Raw genomic sequence first — 22,050 nt, forward strand, 5'->3', positions numbered from 1 at the left:
GGATGGGGCTCTGAGCAACCTGGTGTGGCTAAAAGTGTCCCTGCTCATTGCAGAGGGGTTGGACCATCACAGAATCACAGAATTGTTTGGGATAGAAGGAACGTCTGGAGATCACACAGTCCAACACCCATGCCAAGGCAGGGTCACACACAGTAGGTGACGTAGGAATGTGTCCAGGTGGGTTYGGAACATCTCCCAAGAGGGAAAAGGAAAACTGTGACCTCCCTGGTCCAGTGCTCTGCCAACCTCATTGTAAAGAAGTCTATCCTCATGCTGAGGTGAAACTTCTTGTGGTTTAGTTTATGGCCATGACTCCTCATCCTGTTGCTGGGCACCACTGAAAACAGTCCAGCATCGTCCTCTCGGCACTCATCTTTGGAATATTTATATGGATTAACAAGARCCTCTCTCTAGACTCAACAGACCCAGCTTCTACAGTCTGTCCTCCTAAGGGAGATGAGCGTTTCTCCTCTAAGTAAAGACTTCAAAGGTCCTTTCTGACCCAAACCATTCTACGGTCCTATGATTCAACAACCTTTTGCATTTGGAGGCCAGGGTGGTCGCMCCAGCCAAGCTGGATGGGCGCAGTTTACCCACCCACCCCGGGACAGTCTCTGTAGTCCTCGCGAGGGGACACACTCTATTTTTCCACAGCTCTAGGGCAAATCCCTCCGGTCTCGTTCTCCTCCCGCCGTGTCCCGCACTGAGGCGATGGCGCCGGGTTCATTCTCCTCCCGCCGTGTCCCGCACTGAGGCGATGCCGCCGGGTTCATTCCCCTCCCGCCGTGTCCCGCACTGAGGCGATGCCGCCAGGCTCATTCCCCTCCCGCCGTGTCCCCGCACTGAGGCGATGCCGCCGGGCTCATTCCCCTCCCGCCGTGTCCCGCACTGAGGCGATGCCGCCGGGTTCATTCCCCTCCCGCCGTGTCCCGCACTGAAGCGATGCCGCCGGGCTCATTCGCCGTGTCCCGCACTGAGGCGATGCCGCCGGGCTCATTCGCCGTGTCCCGCACTGAGGCGATGCCGCCATGGCGCCCCGGGGTTGTGCCGTGAGGGGGCGCTGTGGGGCCGCCCCCGCCCCTTCCCTTGGCTTCCCTTCCCTTCCCGCCGCCGCCATGGCGGCCTTGCCCCGCCACCGCCGCTTTCTCGGCGGCTTCGTCTGCGGGGCCGCGGCCGGGGCCGCCGCGTCCTGYTGGGCTGCCTGGCGGCTCCTTCGCAGCCAGAGCCAGCCGGAGCTGGGCCCCGGGCGGGCCCCGGCAGAGGGTAAGAGCCGCGGGAAGCAGGGAGGCCGGGGGCAGCGGCCCGGCGAGAGGGAGCGGCCGGCTCAGCGCGGTCCTGCATCCTGCAGCCTCGCTCCCCAAAGCCGCTTCTGCCTCTAAACCTTCTCCCTCCCCTCAGAAGAGCCATTTCCCTCCTTCCTCCCTTCCCGCGGTGCCCAAAAACTGCCGGGAGATCGGGAGATTCCCCCAGTGCCTGCGCCGGGCTGAGGGGGGAGGAGGTTATTGGAGGATGCTGGGCTGTAACTTGTAATTAAAAGCGCTTCCCATTGCACCTGCTCACGGTGTTRGTGGTAGAAGAGGAATGTGTATTAAGTTTTAAGCACACATTTCGGGTCAGACCATAACTAAATTTCAGCTGTTGCTGCCCTGGATGAGCCGAAGCTCCTTTATCAAATGTGGGGGCTGGTGGGGTTCAGGTGTGGGGGAGATGTTTGGGGCACCTGAGGAGTGAATGGTTTTCTCCGCAGCCTCAAGGCTTTAAAAGTACCGGATTGTTGGAAAAGCAGAGGAAGAATGGCTCTAAAAACAGAGTTGCTGTTGGACAGATGGCTGGAGAATGAACAAGACAGTAAGACGGATGTAAATATTCCTCCATGAGAGAAAATTATTGCTTGCAAAAACAGAGGAAGTCTCAGTTAAGCTTTCATTCATTCAGTGGAGTGTAAGCATTCCCAGTGAGGGCAAGACTTCCTTGTGCCCAGCTTGTAAATTTTAGTTTGTGAGGAGTTCGATTTCCAGCTCCAAAGAGTAAAATCTGTGTGTTGATCTCCTGTGTCTATAACTCCTTGTTGCCTGATTTGTCCCTGAATATCTGATAACTTTTCTTTTGCCTTCTGTAGGCATTAGAGTAGATGAGTTAGTCCTAGAGCTGAGATCCTCATGTTAAAACATGATGAGAACCTCAACTRTTTTGACAGATGAGAGTTATATGGGGTAGCTCTCCTAATATTTTTTCGGTCTTAATTGTGGCAGTAACCTGTACAGTATATTTACACCCAYTGAGATGTTTTTCTTACTGTCTTGTTTATGATCATATTTAATCTTTGGATGGCTTTCTGGTTTGTTTTCTTTTCTTTAGAACCAATAGAAGAGGCTCTGTTGGAAAGATACGGATTTCCTGAGGCTGGAACAGAGACCAGATGTTACACAAATCATGCACTGTCTTATGACCAGGCAAAACGGGTGCCTAGATGGGTGATTGAACACATTTCAAAACAAAAGACATTAGGTATGTAGGTGTTTATTTTCTTAGATTTGTGATGGCCTGACTGGGCTTTGCTGCTCACAGAATGTGGACCTTGGAGCAATTAGGGAGAAAAATCCTATAATGATATCTGGGAGGAAAGCTCAACTTACCTTTTTATAACACGAATGGAGAAAAGATGAAATAATTAAAATGAACCTTTCTTTACTTGATTTGGACCTGCAAAGTTGCTTGTGTGCATAAAAATGGCTCCTGCTTCCATGCTGTCGAGAGATAGCCAGTGGTAGCCAGAGCTTTTGATGTACGAAACTTAGAGATTTGCTCAGAATGGGAGGAGAATGTCCATTTGTGAGAGGAAAATGGAGCAAAGGGCATGAACAGTTGTRATTGTTCAGAGCTAGGTAGGGCATTACCTCGTCACTGTGGCCATTATTTATTCTGATGCAGTTCTGTTGTAGTTCCTGATGTGCTTTATCTCATACTCTCTCTCCTCTTCTTTATGCAAGATAGAGGCTTAGTGATTTTTTGCTGTCAGTGGTGAACGAAATATGAGTGGTACACAGTCATTGTAAATTAAGTTTATAGCATTAGTTCAATTTTAATAAGGCAGATTATTAGTAATGGAGGTAACCATGTAATTGTAAAATGTTTTATGAAAGCAATAGCCCTCTAAATATATCTTAATCACTGTCTTCAAATTACCTTTCAAAATTAAAAGCATGGTCTTGAAAACACTATGACCAACCCCTAAGTAGCATCATTGATCCCACTTCTTTCTGAAAAGGAAACAGTAATTTCAGGTTTACTTTCAAGTGGGCCTTAATGGCTGAATTGTTAAAATGTTTCCAAACAATCAGATACAACTAACCTGCAAGTTGAAATAAAGCATCTTGAGGCATTCAGCTCTGATTTATGTCTGTAGCTACTTGAATTGAGATTTGAGGCAGACCTRTATTGTTTGGGGAACATTGAAAAGTCATGAAGCAAAAAAACCATGTATTTTATTGGTAAGTAAGAACTTAAATATACTTAAAACACATGGCAGAAAGAAATTAGCATTACCTGTAAATGAGATATATAGAATTTAGATTGTGTTGAATCCTTAAGCAYGGGTCATTTGGCAAGACATGACAGAATTAGACCTTTTTGCCTTGTGTTTATGATGGTTTAATGAAAGCCTAACCATTTAATGTATTATTCCTCAGGTGATGCAGATCGAAGGCACTGTAAATTCCGACCAGATCCTAACATCCCTCTGATGTTCAGTGCTGTCAATGAAGATTACCTTGGCAGTGGATGGTCACGAGGACACATGGCACCAGCTGGAGATAACAAATTTTCAACAGTAGGATTTTTTCTTCCCATCTTTTTAATTTGTGTTTATGAGCTGGAAAGGGTCAAAAAAACATTAAAAGTAATGTGCAACGTTCCTTTTGCAGTTTGTTTTGAGGTGGAACATGATGTCATTATTGATGCACAGAGCTGGATTTGGAGTTACAAGGTCTATTCCTGACTGAGCCATGTAGGATGTTCTCACAGTCTGCTTCAGGCATCTAAATCAGGTGCACGCTCTGATGACATACTTCTCTTCATTAAATCACACCTAGATCAGCTTGTTTGGCAGAGATGATGTCTTGAACARTGTGGTGTTAGGCAAGCCATCTCAGCCTCTTGTATGTCACATTGGCCATCTGTAAAATGAAGATGATAACCTTCACCAAGAAAACCCTGAAAGTCTTCAAAGCTCAGTTAAAGGGAGACAGGGAAAATGATGTCATTCTGTCCAACAGCTGCTGAGGTATTTAAGGCTACACTGGGCAAAGCGAAGATGCTGTTAAGTACTGTTGTGTATTGGCAAGGGGATTGCCTGGATGATTTAAAAGGCTTTTTCCTTTCTTTCAATGTGTATGAGGTAAATTAGACCCTTTTGCTATAGTTCTTTCAGTCTATAAAATGTCTTCACCTGCCATTTATTTGAGCTGTAAGAGAAACATGCCTTAATGCCTTAGCTGACTTACAAAGCAGCCTTGAATTTATTGGATCCTCATGTGAAATGTGCCTAATGCAGCAATTTGTTAATTAAGAAGCAGTTTGAATTTGTATTTCTCTCAGGCAGAATAGTATTCAGTGGGGTGGWGTGACAGCGCAGTGGCATATGGTAAACGGAAGAATCAGTAGTTTTATTTCTATTGAAAGTGTCTTGTTATTTATTTCTGATATCTGGGGTATTTTTGCTGGTGAGCTCGCTGTGCACAAAGATCCTGGACCTGGCTTGAAATGCAGTGAGATGATACAATCTTTCAAATACAGGATTATAAAAATTTAATTTCATGGTCTAATTAGTTCAGGTAGTGTTTRCTCATTGTCCTAAAGAGTTCTGTCAGTCCCTTCACTTTGCAGTAGCAGTATCTGAAAAATATTCATAAGTRCAGGACCTGTGAAAATTCTGGGCTAAGATCTTGGAATTTTTTCCATCTATATTACCCTGCATATGCATAATGTTTTAGCACCGGGTCCTTCATTTCTGGAGGTGTGTGAGTTTCTGTTCAGAGATGTTTGTGACACTTTTACAAGATGAAATTAAGTAGATATATGGATGTTTGACCATTATGGTCTCATAAATCATTTCATTGCCTGTACATTATGTATTTGTAAAATATTGATGAGTATATCTARTAAAACTTTTTCTTCTAAAGGAAAGAAGTTAGTCATTAGGCAGTCAAATAAATGAAAAGCATGTGTGAAAGTGTCCTTCCCATTCAAAATGAAAAATGACTAGTTGCTTTCAAAGACATTACCAAACTGACACTGGGTGACATAGCAATTCCTGTGCCTCTAGATTTAGGCATTTTTGTGCTGTTCCTGCCTTAAAAAAAAGTAGAAAATTTTGCAAGGTTTCACCTCAGTTATGCATCTCTTAATCTGAAATAATTTTGTAGGTGTTCTGACTCAGGTTTTATCTGACCTTTCATGTTAATAAATGTTTAAACTAGAAATGGGATTCTCTCCCAAAAACTGCTGAAATGTGTTCTCMGCTCGTAAATGTTTCAGAGAAATGATACTTTTTCTTTCTCTATGCAGAGAGCTATGGCCGAAACATTTTATTTGTCAAACATTGTGCCTCAGAATTATGAAAACAATGCTGGGTTTTGGAACAGGTGAGAAGTAACTTGTAAGTAAACTAAGAGAAAAATACCAGGCAGCAGCATCAATCAAAAAAGGCTTTATTTATAAAGCTTCTTCACATCCAGGTGAAGATGGTYACTTTATTGGCTAACCATAGAGATCGTAGGAGCTTTTGCTGAAATGAAAGGCAGCTCARTCCTCTCAGTCCTAGGACAGTATAATGACTGCTTTAGTTCTTTATTCTGTCAAGCTGTCAAGGACATYTATTTAGGATAGATAAAACTACTTCTTCTGGCTTCTTCTGGCTGATGTGGGGTAAAAGTACCGGGCTTAACATGTCTATGCTTAAGGAAGTTTCAGCAAAAGCAAGGAGTGGGTTTAGATCTTCCTCAAAGAAGCACTTGCAGTGAGAGTATTCCCATGTCTGTGTGTGGATGTTGGCTCCCTTTGAATCGGAGAACTGAGCACTCCCCACTGAGTTGTCACTGCTTCAGGTCTGAGGTGTTCCTTCAGGTCCTGGCTCCCAAGGAGCAGTCAGGCGGGATCTCTGTCACTTGTCAGTGCTGACTGGATCGCCTTTGAGGTGGAGTGGTTGATAAATTTAAACTTGCTTCATGTAAGATTTTTATTCTTTCCTTCCTTTGTGCAGYGAACATTATAAAAGTAGCATTCATCCAGTGCTTCTTGCATAGGACTTACAGAATGTGAAGGCTCAGAAACAGGAGGGGAAAATGATAGATTTCTCAAGGGAAGATTAGCAAGATTATATACAGTGTTGTACTGAAGTCCATCAAAAGTACGTCATCATTCATTTACACCTTGCTYTCCTGTTTTATAAGAATGTGTATAAAATGAGATGAGGCATTCAGTAAGGTTATATTGTTTCATAGACAAATAAAACGCCATAAAATTTTAAGAGGGTTATTTTCTTAATAACTCAAGTGTTTGAGCATAAATCTTCCTTATACCAAAGCTAAACATGTGTACCAATTTGAGGTAAGGGAAACCCTCTTTATTTCCCTGAAGCAGAATTTTTGCCTAATCAGGAAATTGTGGGGTGTTTGAAAATTTCCTCTGGCACTATCAACCTTGCAATTTGCCACTTTTCCCCAACCCCAGCACCTTGTTCCCAGAGCTTAAATGCATGAACAAGGCAGTGATGCCACTTTTTTTGTTAGTCATTTCTTTTATAATAATATTTTTTAAGGATGCCATATTTCACATGTATTGTATCCTTTCCTAGCTTCAATATTTTCTTCCTTTGTTGTGTTTTAATTGCCTGTTTCTTGAATTGTCTTCTGAGGGTTAAGGTAGACAGGTAGACAATGCAGCTTAGTCAGTTTAAACATCTGTTGTTTTCTAAAGTGGTGTTTGCCCTCCTGCCTTGTGTTTTTGCTGCTTTCCGAGTTCYAACTCTGGTAGTAACCTCACTGGTGAGTTAGTTTCATTTGCTAGCCCAATTAAAAACTGATTCTCATTTTGTTTTGCTTGGTTATGTTTCTGCCAGATTAGAAAATTGGATCAGCTAATGAGATCAGTTCCAGAACCTACACCGAAGATGGATTAGGATTGGTCAACTGGGACAGACAAAGGGATTAGTAGGAAAGGGGAGAGCAGGACTATAATCATCCAGCAAGCTGTTAGATAGTAAACTGTTGGCTCAGTGGTATGGTCTGACTGCGCCTTAGTATTCCTCCTTCTCTTCCAAACAAAGTGCTTCTTTCTTTCTTTCCTGATACTTACTATTTTCTGTTTTAAGTGTGATTTCATGGTCACTGTATCCGACCTRTGTCCCTCCTGCCACCAAGAACAGTTTGCTTTCTAGCTGCATTTATTCCCATTCTTTCCAAGTGGTGTTTGTATTGCCAGGCCATGAGACAGCCTGAGGAGCTGAGCTGCCTGGAAGCAAAGCTGGTGACAGCAGGAAGAATACCACCTTGTAGTCAATGCTTTGGTGTATCACGTGAAGAAAAGGCTCATTCTTGCTGATTTAACTCACTAACCCAGCACAAAAAAAAATTGGGTTGTTGACAGATGAAGAATGCTCATGTGGCCCGAGGGAGAGGTGTGAGGAACAGGAATGAGACAGAGAAGGGGACAACCTGCCCCTGCCCCCTTCAGAGGCAGCCAGATTAGCTGGGATAATCTGTCTGATACTGTCTGTCCATTTGTGTGAAGTGCACCTCTTACCTTTGTAGAGGACCAATGCTTGTTCACTGTGATTTCTGTAACAGTTGAGTGTTAAATCAAAGATCAAATAGTAGAATTATTGAATTATTTAAATTGGAAGGGACCGTGAAGATCACCTAGTTTCAGCTGCCCTGCCATGGGCAGGGRCAGCTTCCCCTAGATCAGATTGCTCAAAGCCCCATCCAGCCTGGCCTTGTTAATCTTCTGTTTTATGTAACATAGATGTGGTCCAGAAACCTTCTTATCTGAGAAATATATGCTGTAAATGGAATCAATTAGTTTAAAAAGCAAAAATAATGGTAGTGTTYCTGGAGTTACTACTTTATTTTTGAYCAGTTTTATATATTTTTTAAAAAGGCAGAGTTAGTGGGAATGGCACACAGAAACTTTCCTCAGTACTTGTTGTACTGTGTTGCAGGACTTTGATTCCTTGGGGAGAAACAYGCAAATCTAATAATAAGATAAAACCTTTCAAAGTAAGAATGCTGCAACCTGCTGTTTAAAGCARTTCTATTTTACTAATCCCAAGTGACCATCAACAGTATATTTSTAGTGTCAAGTGTGGGAGTAAGTGGAGAACTCAGCTATTCAGACATGTGGTAAGGCTGCAGAAACCATTTTCAGATGTGTGCAGTAAGGTGTCTATRTGTAAATAAATGAACATTATTTACAGAGGACAAAAAGGAAGCAGGACTTGGGCCTGCATTTTACCTTCTTTGGCTTGTGAGTGAGTCAGATGAGTCTGGAAGAATGGTCCCTGTCAGTAATTCACCCTTCCCTTCGCAGTAGGTCTCAAAGATTAAGTTTCCCAGCTGACTTTTCCCTATCTGAAAAATATGTTCCAGAATGGAAATGTATTGCCGGGAATTGACTGAGAGATTTGAAGATGTTTGGGTGGTTTCTGGACCTCTTACCTTGCCTCAAACTAATGGTGATGGAAAGAAGAGTGTTACTTATCAGGTATGTATGTATGTATGTTGCTGGGATAATAGTGCAGCGGTAAATGTATTTCTTTAAAATTGACATTCTAATTTGATAAACCAAAATTTGGATATCTTAGTACATGCAAAATGTACAAAATGTCCAATTTCTTGTCTTGTTGGGACAAGAACAGCAGAAATGTTACATCATGCCTATACATGAAAAAGGATAATTTTAAAATAATTTATTTACAGACATCTATTTCATGTCCACAGTCTGCAGTAAAACTGTCTATCGAAGCAGAGTTAGTGAGGTTTGCTGATGCACAGGCATCTATTCAATCAATTACTTGATATACTTTAGAGACAGGGCAATGCAAGGTATTATGGGGCTCTCAAAACTATACAAAGTATTGGAGTGCCTGTGCTCTGTTAATTGCACAAATGGTTGTTTGCTGCTATCCCATAGGCATCACTTGGATGAGGCCTTGCAACTGMGATTCTGAGCATGCCAGAGTCACTTGGAAGGCTTTATTTAARTGCAGTGTGATCACTGGTCAATGGTACTGATATTCCATTTCTTTTAGTCTCCCGTTTTTATTACCTGCTTAAAATACTGTGTTTAAAGTTGATCATGCATAGTCTGTAGAAACCATCACTGAGAGTCAGATGGGACAGACTATCAAGTAGAGAGGTGAATTTATTATTGCTTATCCAGACTTACTCTTTCTAGGTTTGTGTTTAGACATCTGTAAGGTTTGAGCATCGTAAGTTATTAAAGGGAATGTTACCTTCTGCCCCCACTGCAATGAGATATTATTGCTATTTTCAGTTGCAGATGAAAGCTGGCATAATGCAAGTAATAAATGTTGCATTTTGCACCTCTTGTAAAAGCACTTTTCCTTGAAAATAAGTAGTTGGATCAACTGCAGCTTCAGCTTGTGAGTGATTCAGCTTCCAGCTAGTTCTCTGAGGAGCAATGAATGAGCTTGCCATAACAACCCCCTATTTCAGAGGGATGTGAGAGACACAAAAGAGAAAGATGTTCAGCTTTCAACACTGGCTTGTTTGGCAGTAAGAGTTAGGTGCTAATTCTCCTTTATAAATACACAGCTGATTTCCATTTGATTGAACTTGGAACTCAGTCATGAGAGAATGTGATTTTTCCTGTTTGCTTTAACCTTTTCACTTTCTTGAAAATCTGTCCCCACCCACACATATCAAACCTTGACTGTCATGAAAACATGGGTTTGGGTTTGTTTTGGGGGGTTATACATATGAAAATACAGTAATAATAAATTACATTTTTCATGTTTAGTGGCAGTTCCAAACTTCAGTTCTCACCACATCTTTGTGAGGGAGATGCAGACTGTGCTYATGGTGGATAAATGGTTACCTTTACCCCATGGTTAAGGGGTATGGCCAGTGCCAGATGCTAAGTTAGTGGCAAAGCCAGCTTTAGTTTGTCAATCATCCTGTGCCCCCCAAAGGTGCTTGCTCCACCATTGCCTGTTCTGCTTTTCTGGCCTTTCTCTGCCTTGCTCTTGTCTGCTAGCACTGATGACTGTCAGATTCTGCCACAAAATGCTTAATTACCCAGTGCAATAGAAAAAAGATCTGTGCTGGATTTGCAGGGCTTGTTTTATACTGCTGTAGAAAGATAGAGGCAGGACACAGAGTAGTCCAGTGATTCGTGGTGACAGACAGCATGAGATATGTCCAAAAGCACATAGCTGGGAGCAGGAGGGAGATCTTCCCTTTCAACAGTCTTCATCTGTGCATTTGGCTTTCTGTCACTCAGAATGGTACAGGCTTGCATAAAGCTTGCACAAAGTTCTCCAGGCTTGCACAAAGCTTGCTGGGATTTGCTTCCTTGTAGCTGTCAGGATATTGCGTTTATTTTTCATCCTTAAAAATATATATTCGTCTTACATAGCAAAAGATTAAAACTCCTGAGCTGATTTGAACATTTTATAAGTGGAAATCATTTCCAGGAAGAAGCTGAATCATCTATCAACTCTATGTATCAACAGCTTCACTTTAATCTTGCTCATCTTTTTCTCGTTTGTCTCCAGAGAAAGTATTTGCTTAGAAGAGAAAGATTGCATTTTCTGAAAAAATGATTGTCATTCTCAGTCTTGGTTTTGAAATGTAAATTTTAGTATTCCACAGGTAAAAATCACAGCAGGCACTGCGTCTTACTGGCTTTATTCGAAATAACTTGATACCAGGATCCAGTGATGAAATAATAGTGCACTAAATGCCTGTGCTGCTTTGATTGTCATCTTGTTAGGCCCTTGTCTTTTGTCTTCATCATCTTTGGGTTTGATGACAACACAGGTCTTTTAGGAGTGTTTTACCRGTTTTGGTCRGTTTGGTCACTGAACTGAAGTTCAGTGTGAGATTGAAAATGAGGGAATGATGGTGTTCCTGTCGGGGTGTCACCRCTTGTTCACATTCACAAATCCTTTTACTCATCTTCCTACAGTAAGATTCATTATGTAAATTGATTTTTATTTAAGTACAAATAATTGTGTCTCCAGGTGAGAAAAGTAAAATTATGATTTTATGGGTTTTTTGTTTRTTTGTTTAAAATATTAAATTGTTTGATATAGGTTCCCTAAATAAAGACAGGCTGACAATGTTTGTTTTTTTTTATTTTGAAATAATGGCTTTTGTGTTTTGCATTGCAGTTGTACTTTGAGGGGAGAGACTTCAGAGTGGAGTGGTGTATTGGTTTTTTTGGGGTTTTTTTTCTTTATCAACACATACACTTGGAGGAGGGAATACAACCTGTCAAAGCTCTAGAGAGAAGTTCTTTTCAAACAGACACCTTGGATATAATTGCAGTCATTGCCATTGATTTTGGTAGTCTGGGATTCTGCCCCTAAACGAAGGATTGTGAAGGGAAGGTATCTCTTAGCTGTCTTTCAGAGTGAATTCTGCTAAGTTCACACAAATTACTTCCAAATGAAAGGGATTTTAGTCCTCATTGTTTGGGCATGAGAAGCAGATGTGAGAAGATGTCCTTTCTTTTGTCAGTGTTGTTCAAGGAGAATGCTKCAGTACACAGAATAGTGCTGAAACTCACAACCTGTAATCTGCCAATGCCACTGTTAAGGCTCAGCTCCTCACTAATGTTTTTCTCTCAGAGTAGAACTGTGGCAGAAAAAACAAACATGTAAGTGCTACAGTGAATGTGTCTGCATTGATTTGTTTCAGATCCTCTCTTCAACCTAAGTTTCCTTGGTTTCTGCTAAAGGAATGGTGAAATAGTGTTTTTTCGTGCTGGTGTTTTTCTCGTCAGACATCCAAAAAGGTTGTTTTTAGATCTCTATAGAAGAAAAACAGAGCATTGGTCATGGCTTTGTTCCCAGTTCCTGCTTGGGSTCTGGTACCATTTGCTCTTTAATTCCAGAAAGGGAATTAACCTTGAACTTCTTAGGTGCCAGCATTGTTCTGTCTATTGGCTGAACTTGTGSTATCCTCAGATATGTTCTGTCATTTCATCTGTCTCCAGCGGAGATTTTTATTGCAAAGAGTAGATTGATGACTGTGCCTGATATCTGAAAAACRTATTTTGAGAATATATGTAGAATAGAATGCCAACAGGAAAAATCTGTTCWGTGTCATTGGAGAGGCAGATGCAGGTTTTTCATCTTTGTCCAGATCAAATCAAAATGACATTGTCTTGTTTTATACATGACTGCTCTCCAGTGACTGTCACTTTAGTGATTTTCCTCTGTCAGCAGATTTGGAGTTTGAAACACAAATTTTGCTATAATTAACTACATCATTCTCATACTCCATTCCCACCCATTCCCAATGCCATTGTGAATTCTAATTTAAGAAGAATCAACTGTGGTTGGCAAATGAAAATACAGTTTAGATAATAYTTTGTTTGTTGATTGAAAAAGACATTTGAATGTACTTTTTACTGATACATGAGATTCATACTGGGATTGTGTTTGCTGTTTAGTTTTCCAAATTGAATGACTAGGCTGAGCCAGAGAGGCACAATAACCATTCCAGAASATACAGTTGTCATCTGTGTCTGTGCCAAATAACAGGGGAAAAATTGCACCTCTCAAATACAAGATGGTACTTTATGGTTTTGCCTAGTTAATTTTCAAATCTAGTAGAGGTTGTCTCCTACTAAGATACCACAGGGGAAGGAATCCTTGTTAAAGGAAGAAATAAACCTGGGAACTACTCCTTTTTGTTGGCTGCTCCAGATGGTCCCAAGGCTAGAGAGGTGGATGTAGGTCCATTATAGATGTTCCATAAACTTTGTGCAAGGGGTTCGATCTTAGATCAGCTGGTGTAAAACACCTGAGCTCTGTCAGCCCTAAATTTAGACATGAGGTACAAATGAGTATGATAGACACTGGGTTAAGATGGGAGGAGGAGAGACACTGATGGTGCAGGACAGATTGATGGAATTGCTTTTATTTATCACTGCACTCACACAGAGACTGTGGTGGGTTCAGTGTTAAGTAATCTAAATGAATTCTGTTAAAGTAGTAGGCTCTCATGTACATATAGTTTATTACATACATAATGTGTATACATACACTCTTTATTAAAGAAAAACAAGAAGGAGTTGAGGTGTCTGTCTTTTAATGCCATTACTATTTGTTCAGGAACAGCTTTTTTTTATCGTCTCTTATTTATTTTTTTTCCTTTCCTTTTTAGGAATGCCAAGTGATTTGGCAATAGCAATCAGACCAGCCATAACAAATTTAATTTTCCTGAAGTACATACATTTGCATTTTTGAGTGCTTGGCTATGCAGAGTGTTAGTATGATTTTTATCTGTAATGTTTTCTGGTTTGTGTGTTGCTAGGTCTGCTTTCACACCCCTCAGTTGTTCTCGGTGCCATCTGACAGAGTTTTCTCAAATATTGGGGGAAAATACTCTCWGCAGAATCAGTGCTGCCCAACAAACCCAGAAGGAGCTTGAGTGAAGGCAGTTAATGCTGTCACAATGATTGAGTAAATAAAGCTACACTGATACCAAATGGAATGTTTTGTTCTGACAGAAAGTCTGTTTCTATACAGAATTCAGTATCAAATTATAATAAAACTCTGGGTTGTCAAATGTGGGATCACATCAGCAGGAACATTGTTATATCTACAGTGAAATACCTGATGGGCCTGGTCAGTCATGCTTGGGGGACAGGAATGATTCCTTGAGTTCTGTGCACCAAGRAATGAGGTAGATAAAATTGTTAATTTTGCTGCTGCCAGATGCAGGTGGAAGGACTTCTTTCACCAGGAACTCTGTGTGCAATTCTTTTCAGACAGTTCTGTTTGCAGTTCTGGCTCAGTTCTAAACTCAGGTTAGAATTTCACAGAGAGGGAAGAAACAGCTACTGGAGTGTSGAGAGAATTTCTGGAGCTGACATTTTTAAGTATTTGATGGCAGTGTACCATCTGATGCAAAGACTCTTCAGTGTGTGCTGGTGGTTAAGGCATGATTGAGTGCAATTTCTGTTTGCCAGGTTCTGAGGAATCATGGATAATTGACAATCCAGAGCTGGCTCTGGTTGATGAAGAGCTCGTTAGTTCCTTTTGCTAATTCTGTGCACGGTTGATTTTCAGTTTCTAGTCACTAGGTGGCAAAATACCACTTTCGGATTCACAAGCCCTTTCTTTAAAAAATGCTCTGTACCCTTGCAGAGGAAGATAATTTTCGTTCAGTCTGGGAAGCTGTAACAAGTCTAGTGCAAAATGAAAATCTGATAACATTTTTTTGGGTGTATTTAAAATTTCCAGTAATAGTAACACTTCCAATATATCTGAGCTGATCTACCTTTATACTTAATATATTCCTTTTCTCTTGTTCATGTAGGAATGGAGTTTTCTGTYTTATAAACTCCAAACTGATGTTTCTAGGGACTGCCTTGTATTTGTCTGATTACCACCATGAAAGTGACATTAGTTAATGCCAAACACTTAAACTAACCCTAGATGCCATTGGGAAATGTCTTCCTTATTTATTGTGATACTTACTCCACAGATATCATCAAATTTGCTTCCTCTAATTTTAAAAACTGCAGTCAAGAATAGGATTTGGCCAAAATTTGTGAGGAAAGCCATGTTTAAGACATGCTCATCCAGTGACTTGGCTGTGAGACTGAATTTATCAAAACTCTCTGAATTCTCTGTTTTAAGAAATGTTCTGCCCTTATCTGTCCCTATGAGCTCTTTAGGTTTGTATTATAACTGCTTACCAACACATTTGTTGTTTTAGCAATATGTAAACATCTCTAGTTGTCAGGAATTGCACACATTTTAATGGCCTGTCCTCATGACAGCTGTCCACATTTAATTGGGCTTTGAAAAGAATAACAAATTCACACACACTTGTGGAATGTCAGTAACAATGTCAACAATGAKAGAAAAATAATAAACAGTACTCTGAAAATGACATTATCATAATGTTACATAATTAGGAGATACCAGTTCAGTCAAAAAAAACAAAACAAAAATGAAAGTAATAAGTTGCTGCAAAAAGTTAGGACAATGCACATATTTACATTGAACTGATACAGACAGCAAAATGTCTGAAATTTCACATTAGTTTCCCAAATGATTATGGGAAAGAAATATATTTAATGCTATAAAAAGCAGGCTTTTAGCTTGAGTGCCTTTTTTCTTTTTCATGTTATGAGGCTATTGAAAATTTGAAAGATTAAGCAAAATTTTATAGCAATAGCAAAATGGGAATTTTCAAAGGATTGCACAAAAATTTGCTTTGTGGGCAGTTACCAACATAGTGTGAAAGCATTTGGGACAGCAATGATTTCAACGGGCCATTGCTGTATTTTCTTGCTTGTATTGGAACACAAAATTCCTTTCAGAATCACAGATACTCTTAAAAACTGCTGCTCCTCTCCTCCTGGGATAAAGAGCTGTTTCAGGCCTTGATTTCTGAATGATCATCTTCTGCCTGTGGATAGACAGGCACAAATCAAAGTCAACATCTGTGCATCTTAACCCATTTTCCATCCTGTTAYAATAGGAGCATATGCTCTCTGCCTCTGTCATGCAAGCATTGAGATAAATGGGATGGTGCAGATTTGGATAGTGACTGAGGCTGCTGAAGTTTGGGAGGAAAATCCTCTAGGTGGCAATAGGTAATGGAATTGTGGAGTTGTTTTTCCTACCTCTTGCTTCTATTCCAAACTTCACTTTTCTAGGGTCATACGTTACCTCTTTCCCTGGCAGTTGAGCTGGAGGCAGGGGGCAACTCTATGGGAATAATTATCTGCAGCTTCTCTTTTTACTCCCATAAAAAAGCAAATCGTGAGATATTACAGGGAGAAATGATGGAAATATTTTGCTGTGCTCCAGAACTGTATTTCCTTTTTTAACAGAAGTCATTGGGTCACACTGACTGCGGAAATTACTGGTGATGCATCCTGTGCATAGTTCACTTAAGTGTTAAACTGCAGAAAAAGACATTTATTCTTTGTCATGTATATTTACTCTGTCAGAGGAATCAGGCACTGTCCTTTGATGGTGTTCTCCAGCAGACTGAGCTGGGGTAGAACTTTTATGCCCTGTTTTGAGTAAGAAAAGGGCACCTGTGGACTCTGGCTGTTTGGCAGGCTGAAAATGGTTTTAACCACTTTAAAGTATTAGTGCTCAGTGAAGTCATTGTGGTAGTAGTTTGCTGCTGTTAAAAGAGTTGAAGCCTGTACACTACTTAAACTTTATTTAAATTCTCAAAGGAGAGCCTACATGGTACTGAAATGGTACAGAAATTACATATCTGGCCATTGCATGTATGRAGTTGAATTTAGATTTTCGTTTCTCAAAAGGCCTGCCCTTCCTTCATTTTGAACTAGTCCTCTCTTTCTTCTCTCTTCATAGGTGCCCATTCTATGCATAAATGTGCATTATTTTGCATATAATAAATATATATATTTGCATAATATTACATAAGCACAGGGTCTGTTTTCCCTTAACACCCACTTCAGGCATTCAGCATTTCCATCTCGTACCTGACTGTTCTGTGTGCAGCTCTATTCACTCCCCAGTCTCTCTATCCACCCACTCAGCCCTCAGCCTCAATCCCCAGTTCCCTCAGCTCTCTCCACACACATTCACCTGTTTGTTTTACATATTCCATKTACCCCCTAATTGGAGATCCTTATATGCTCCATCTGTGTGCTCGCCCTTCCTCTGGTCTTTTATGCACCAGAACAAGGATGCTGGGATGTGGATATGTGTGGGAAGTGTGGAGAAGGGGAGGAAGCTGAGCTGAGGAGGACCTGGTACAGATCCATGGATTTATGGTGGGATGGAAAAGCCACAGGAATGCTGCAGGGCAGGAGATTGTTGGCCCAGGGAGAAGCTGAGGACTGAGGTTTAGCCTCACTACTGCCTTCTCTCAGGAGGCTACAGCTTCTTCCTCCTCTTCCTTCCCTTCCTSCCTGCACTAAGAATGTGCAGGCGGTGGGATTCAGTGCAGGCTCTGCAAGCTCTCTGGTCCAGGGGAACAAGGAACCCCAGCATCCTGCCTTTGGCAGTGTCATCACTGGGTGCCCTTGGGTGAATATGGAAATATGAACCCCTTACTCTCTCCTTCAGGGATTTTCTTGGCTCTTTCCCTCTCACCCCCAGTGTTTTACAGGTACTCCCCAGTTCGAGTGCCGCTGATCTCAGTTTAAAACTCCCAGCACCATTGATTTTGTAACTCTGTGTTAACTCACCGGATGTAACAGCGTGGTGCTGCGTAGGTTTTAGTACATTTTAGCATTACCTATACATCAGTCAGTTTTAATTGTTTATGTTGTTGGTCCTGGGGAGCTGTAGCTCTGGTTTCACCTGCACAGAATGCTAAATGCAAAGTGCTTCAACACTCAGGAGCTCTAATTTACCTGTCAACACATCTGTCATCATTGAAMGGGAGAGGAGATTTGGCATAAGGCAGTTATTCCTTAACCAGTTTCAATGACTGACGTCTGGGCAGAGCATTGCTGGGAGAAGGTTGGTGGCATAACCACAATAATTTTTTTGTAAGAAACCAAAAACCAAAACAAAAAACTATCCCSAAACCCAACCCAAAAAAACAAAGAACCAAGCAACAAAAACAAACCCACCAAAACCACACAAACTCCCCACCCCCCAAAAAACAACAAACAAACAATCAAAAAAGTTTAAACTATAATGAAACTATTAAATAGCCTAGTTTAGGGCAAGTGAGGGAAGTATTTTAGAACACACAAAAAAAATGTTACGAACACATATTTTCCAGATACAGGAGTAAAGTTTCTACTATATTACTGCATAAAACATGAAAAAAAATTTGTCAGTTTTCCCTTTCTCCTGAAGGTACTTTCTCTGGTTTTGGTCTAACCAGACTTAAAGATCTGTCACTTAAAAAACTGGCAACAGAGATAGAAGACACACTTTAAGCACTGAAAGMGTTTGTAACCGAAATTTAATTAACTGTGGGAATAACCAACATGAACCTTGGTTCAGTAGCCACAGGCAAAATTTAATTTTAAAAGCACATTTCCATTTGAGAAAGGGTGGAATACTCAGAAAAAGTGTATATAAGAAGTGTTTATTCTGTAATTGAGTTATACTCAATATATGAGTGGACAAGGYATGTCTGAACTGTTGACACTGGATTAGTTTGTAAAATACTTTCAATTAATGTGATAAATACCTGCTTTCCCTGAAATGGTATTTTAACTGTATCTAACAAAAGCTGTTAAAAAAATGAAAACAAGCCATTTCTGCTTTTGCAGATATTGCAAATCCTGGAAACAGCACTAAATTACTGGATTTTATGTATCAAATAAAATGCCTTTGTAGTTTTTATAAGGGATCGGCTTCTTTTTCTTCTTGCAATTAGAATAAAAGCACAAATTWAAAAAGTGTACTTAGAGAAGGGTTATGCAAAACTCAGGTTTTCCTGAGTGTGAGCCTGTTAGGCTCTCTTAAGATGACAGATTCAGTTCAGCAATAGTGAATTTAAAAAAAAGCTTAATTCAGTGCATGCATGAGCATAACTTTCTGAGTCCTGGAGAGATTATGTTTGCCATCAATAGGTGTATTCCCTTGGAGTTATCCCTAGCACAGGGTGGGGTGTCTGCTGTGTACACATGTGTGAAATTTTAACTGTCCTGATCCTTGGGCTCCACTTGAATCCCTGGATCCTGGTCTGAGTGACACAGGAGAAAACCCARCATGTACAAGCATTTAAGTTGGATCAGAGGGAATTTGTGGGAGAAATAGTGCATTTTCTTTGGAGAGGCTTCTCTTCCAAGAAGATATTGCGTCACTGAGTGTACTTTGTATCCAGATCCCCTCAAAAAATGCTTACTTGGGTAAAATATCTTTTAAATACTATCTATGTGTGGTTAACAGAGATAGAAAAAGATATCTGACAGAAGGTAACTTAAAAGTTGATTTGAAATGCATGCAAAACACTACATTATTTGGAACTGTCAGGTCGGGAACTTTTGTTGTATAAGTTATTGTAGTTATAAAAAGTAGAGGGGCTCCAGAGCAGGGGAACATGAAGATATGGTGCTTAGGAACATGGTTTACTGGTGGACGTGGCAGTGCTGGGTTAATGATTGCACTTGATAATTCTAAAGGTCTTTTCCAACCAAAACAATTCTGTGATTCTGTGATCTGTATCTGTAGCAGTCCTTTCCTTTTGGCAGGTCATTGGAAAGGATGATGTGGCTGTACCATCCCACCTGTACAAGGTGATCCTTGCCAGACGGAGCAGAACGTCCTCAGAGCCCCTGGTGCTGGGAGCTTTTGTGGTGCCCAAYGATCCCATAGGCTTCAGCCACCAGCTGACGGACTTCCAAGTCAGTGTTGAAGATCTGGAAAAAATGTCGGGTTTAGTTTTCTTTCCCCAGGTGGACAAGACCAAAGATGTTAAAAATATCTGTGAGGTGGATACCTGCAAACTGATGGGCTTCAAGGAATTCACGTTGTACATCACTGCCCGCAAAGTGCAGAGCGCCCGGACACTGCGCCGGCTGGAGAAAGCCATGTCAGAGTTACAGGAGGCAGGAATTGAGCCTGATGAGTATCTCCTCAAGCTTTACAAGAAGAAGGAGGAAGAACTGCTGCAGGAAAAACCAGTAGCAGCTAGAGAAGGGAGAGCTGGCTGAGTACATGTTCAGGAAGCTGTTTGGGGTTTTGGAGCGGGGAACTGAAGGCAAACACAAAGACAAGGGTTCCTTGAATCATCTTTTTTTGAGTTGTGAAAACAATAAAGAAATATTTGGAAGCTTGTGGGTTTGGAATAATGTTCCTTCTTGTGTAACGTGATGCACATGCGTGGTTTGCTGCAGTGGTTAGATATGGAGAGTGTAAATGACCCCTTTCTRTCCCTAATAGATCACTGGACCTCCAGGAAGGGCTTTGTGCTATTTTCCATCTGGGACGTCAGACTTAGGGTTTGTGTGGAATCCCTTCCAGGAATATCACAAAAATAGACAGTAGGCACCTTGGGAGTACGACTGGAACGTGTTTAAATGGAATTCCGCCCACAAATGCCTTTCACTGCAGTGCTGTAGAAGCAATTGTACTTTMTGGAATATTTTGAAAATTGTGTTAATGAAGAAATATTTCATTTTTACTCTTTTATTAGAGACCTGTAAGACATAACCTGGTCTGTCCTTAGTTGTATTAACCCAAACCTCTCCTGATCTTGCGTGCTTTGGGTACTTTAGTATATCATGAGCTCACAATTGTTATCATTTGCGGCATACTTATTCCATCATGTAGAATTCTGCATTTTTTTTTGTAAGAAAACCCCAATAGAACTGAAGTTTATACAAGTGCCTACCAGYGTAGGCTGGGTTTTCACAAATTAATGTAACCTTAATACTTAATTTTAGTCACTAACTTTGGATAAACATGTTTTCTTCCATATTGTTTGAGAGGTGAGCACTGCTTGCGTTTTGGTTGTAGCCACTGGCTTGCTCCCCAACGCCTGCCTTTGGACTATAAACTATGCAACAAAACTTGTATATGAAAGCAGAAGATTGACTGAAAATGCATTTCCACTTCTTTTTCAGTGGCAGCTGATGTTACTCAGATTTGCACCTGCTTGGAAGATCTAATGAATTTTTTTTTTGTTACTTTTGTACTTTATTTGGGTAACTTAATGTGGCTTGTATCCTTTGACATCTTACATCTGAAAAGAAASAGTAAAATCTCAAAATATTCAGATTTTTTTTTTTTGATGATGAGAATTGATTGACATTCGGAGTTTGTACCATAAAAACACCTTCAGTAGTTTTCACATGAAAGAAGGGTCATGTAATGCCTGGCTGAATGGGGCTGTTTTCCAAAAGGATGAATCAGGAGCATTATTTGGATACTGTGAATCATCAACTGGGTGTTTTAAGAACTCTAGTTTCTTTCATCTCTACTCAGTTGCAGTATCCCAAAGCAGATCACTTCATAAAGCAAGCCATGGTTCCCATGACRCTTTTGTGTTTGCCAAGAACATGTACACAAAATCCAGACATTTAAATCTGGAGAAATGTCTCTAGCTACGGACACCATAAAAGCCTACTGCCCACATGAATTAGAGAGAAATCGGCTGAAATCCTGACAAAATATTTGCTCACTTCAATTTTATCCCAGAACTATGGATGTAAATCCTGTCAGATACAAGAAAAACAGTAAATTGCAAAACAAGAAGCCACATCTCCCTTTTCAGAACRTGGGAGATGTCAGGGGGTGTTGCCTGGAATAACAAAGTGCCGATGCTTCATGTGCCTCTTGGTGGTCCAGTGAGGGTTTCATTGGAGTCTGAGCAGCCTTTGGGCACTGCCATGGTGTCCCCTTTGGAACAGATACCTGTTCATTGCCCTTTGCATTTTTTTCCCCTTTATTTGAATTATTTATGGTTTTTAATTCAGCTTCCACTTTCCTTTTCATCCTTTCAGCTGAGAGGTTACAGGTCTGCCTTGCAGTGCTCGTACACCCATGGGCAGCCGAAGCAGTTCTCAGTGCTGCAGGTTCGTGTCCACCCATAGCAGAAAGCTGCCTTGGGACAGTGCCAGGTGTGTGTGAGGAACTCCAGGTGTGTGTGAGGAGCTCCAGGTACCGTCCCTTGCTGCTGACAGCTCACCACTGCAACAGCAGCAGAAGCGCCAAGTGCATTCCTGTGGAGTCCTGCTATGGAGACAGCTGCTCCCTGACTGCACCTCTTCAAGCCTTGCATGCCCCCTTGGATTCCTGTGARCCCCAATTACCATGATTCCCATGCCTCGTGGCTTACAGCATGGACTGGGCTCCCTGGATCGTTTTCAGCCCCGTTTGAGCGTGGTTGG

At 41.1% G+C, this 22,050-nt stretch overlaps 1 protein-coding gene across 1 annotated transcript; it reads left to right on the forward strand.

Moving 5' to 3' along the window:
* The first annotated feature begins 1,091 nt into the window (after window positions 1-1,091).
* EXOG (exo/endonuclease G) lies at window positions 1,092-20,894 on the forward strand. Its single transcript, XM_057365411.1, has 6 exons — window positions 1,092-1,263; window positions 2,359-2,508; window positions 3,690-3,829; window positions 5,566-5,642; window positions 8,646-8,760; window positions 19,411-20,894. Exons 1-6 carry the CDS (start codon window positions 1,116-1,118, stop codon window positions 19,870-19,872), a joined length of 1,092 nt encoding a protein of 363 aa, XP_057221394.1. The 5' UTR covers window positions 1,092-1,115; the 3' UTR covers window positions 19,873-20,894.
* Window positions 20,895-22,050: the final 1,156 nt, after the last annotated feature.

The sequence above is a fragment of the Malurus melanocephalus genome, unplaced genomic scaffold (genome assembly GCF_030028575.1).
Source record: "Malurus melanocephalus ecotype Western Australia unplaced genomic scaffold, MMel_1.1 scaffold_52, whole genome shotgun sequence".
NCBI classification, from domain to species: domain Eukaryota; kingdom Metazoa; phylum Chordata; class Aves; order Passeriformes; family Maluridae; genus Malurus; species Malurus melanocephalus.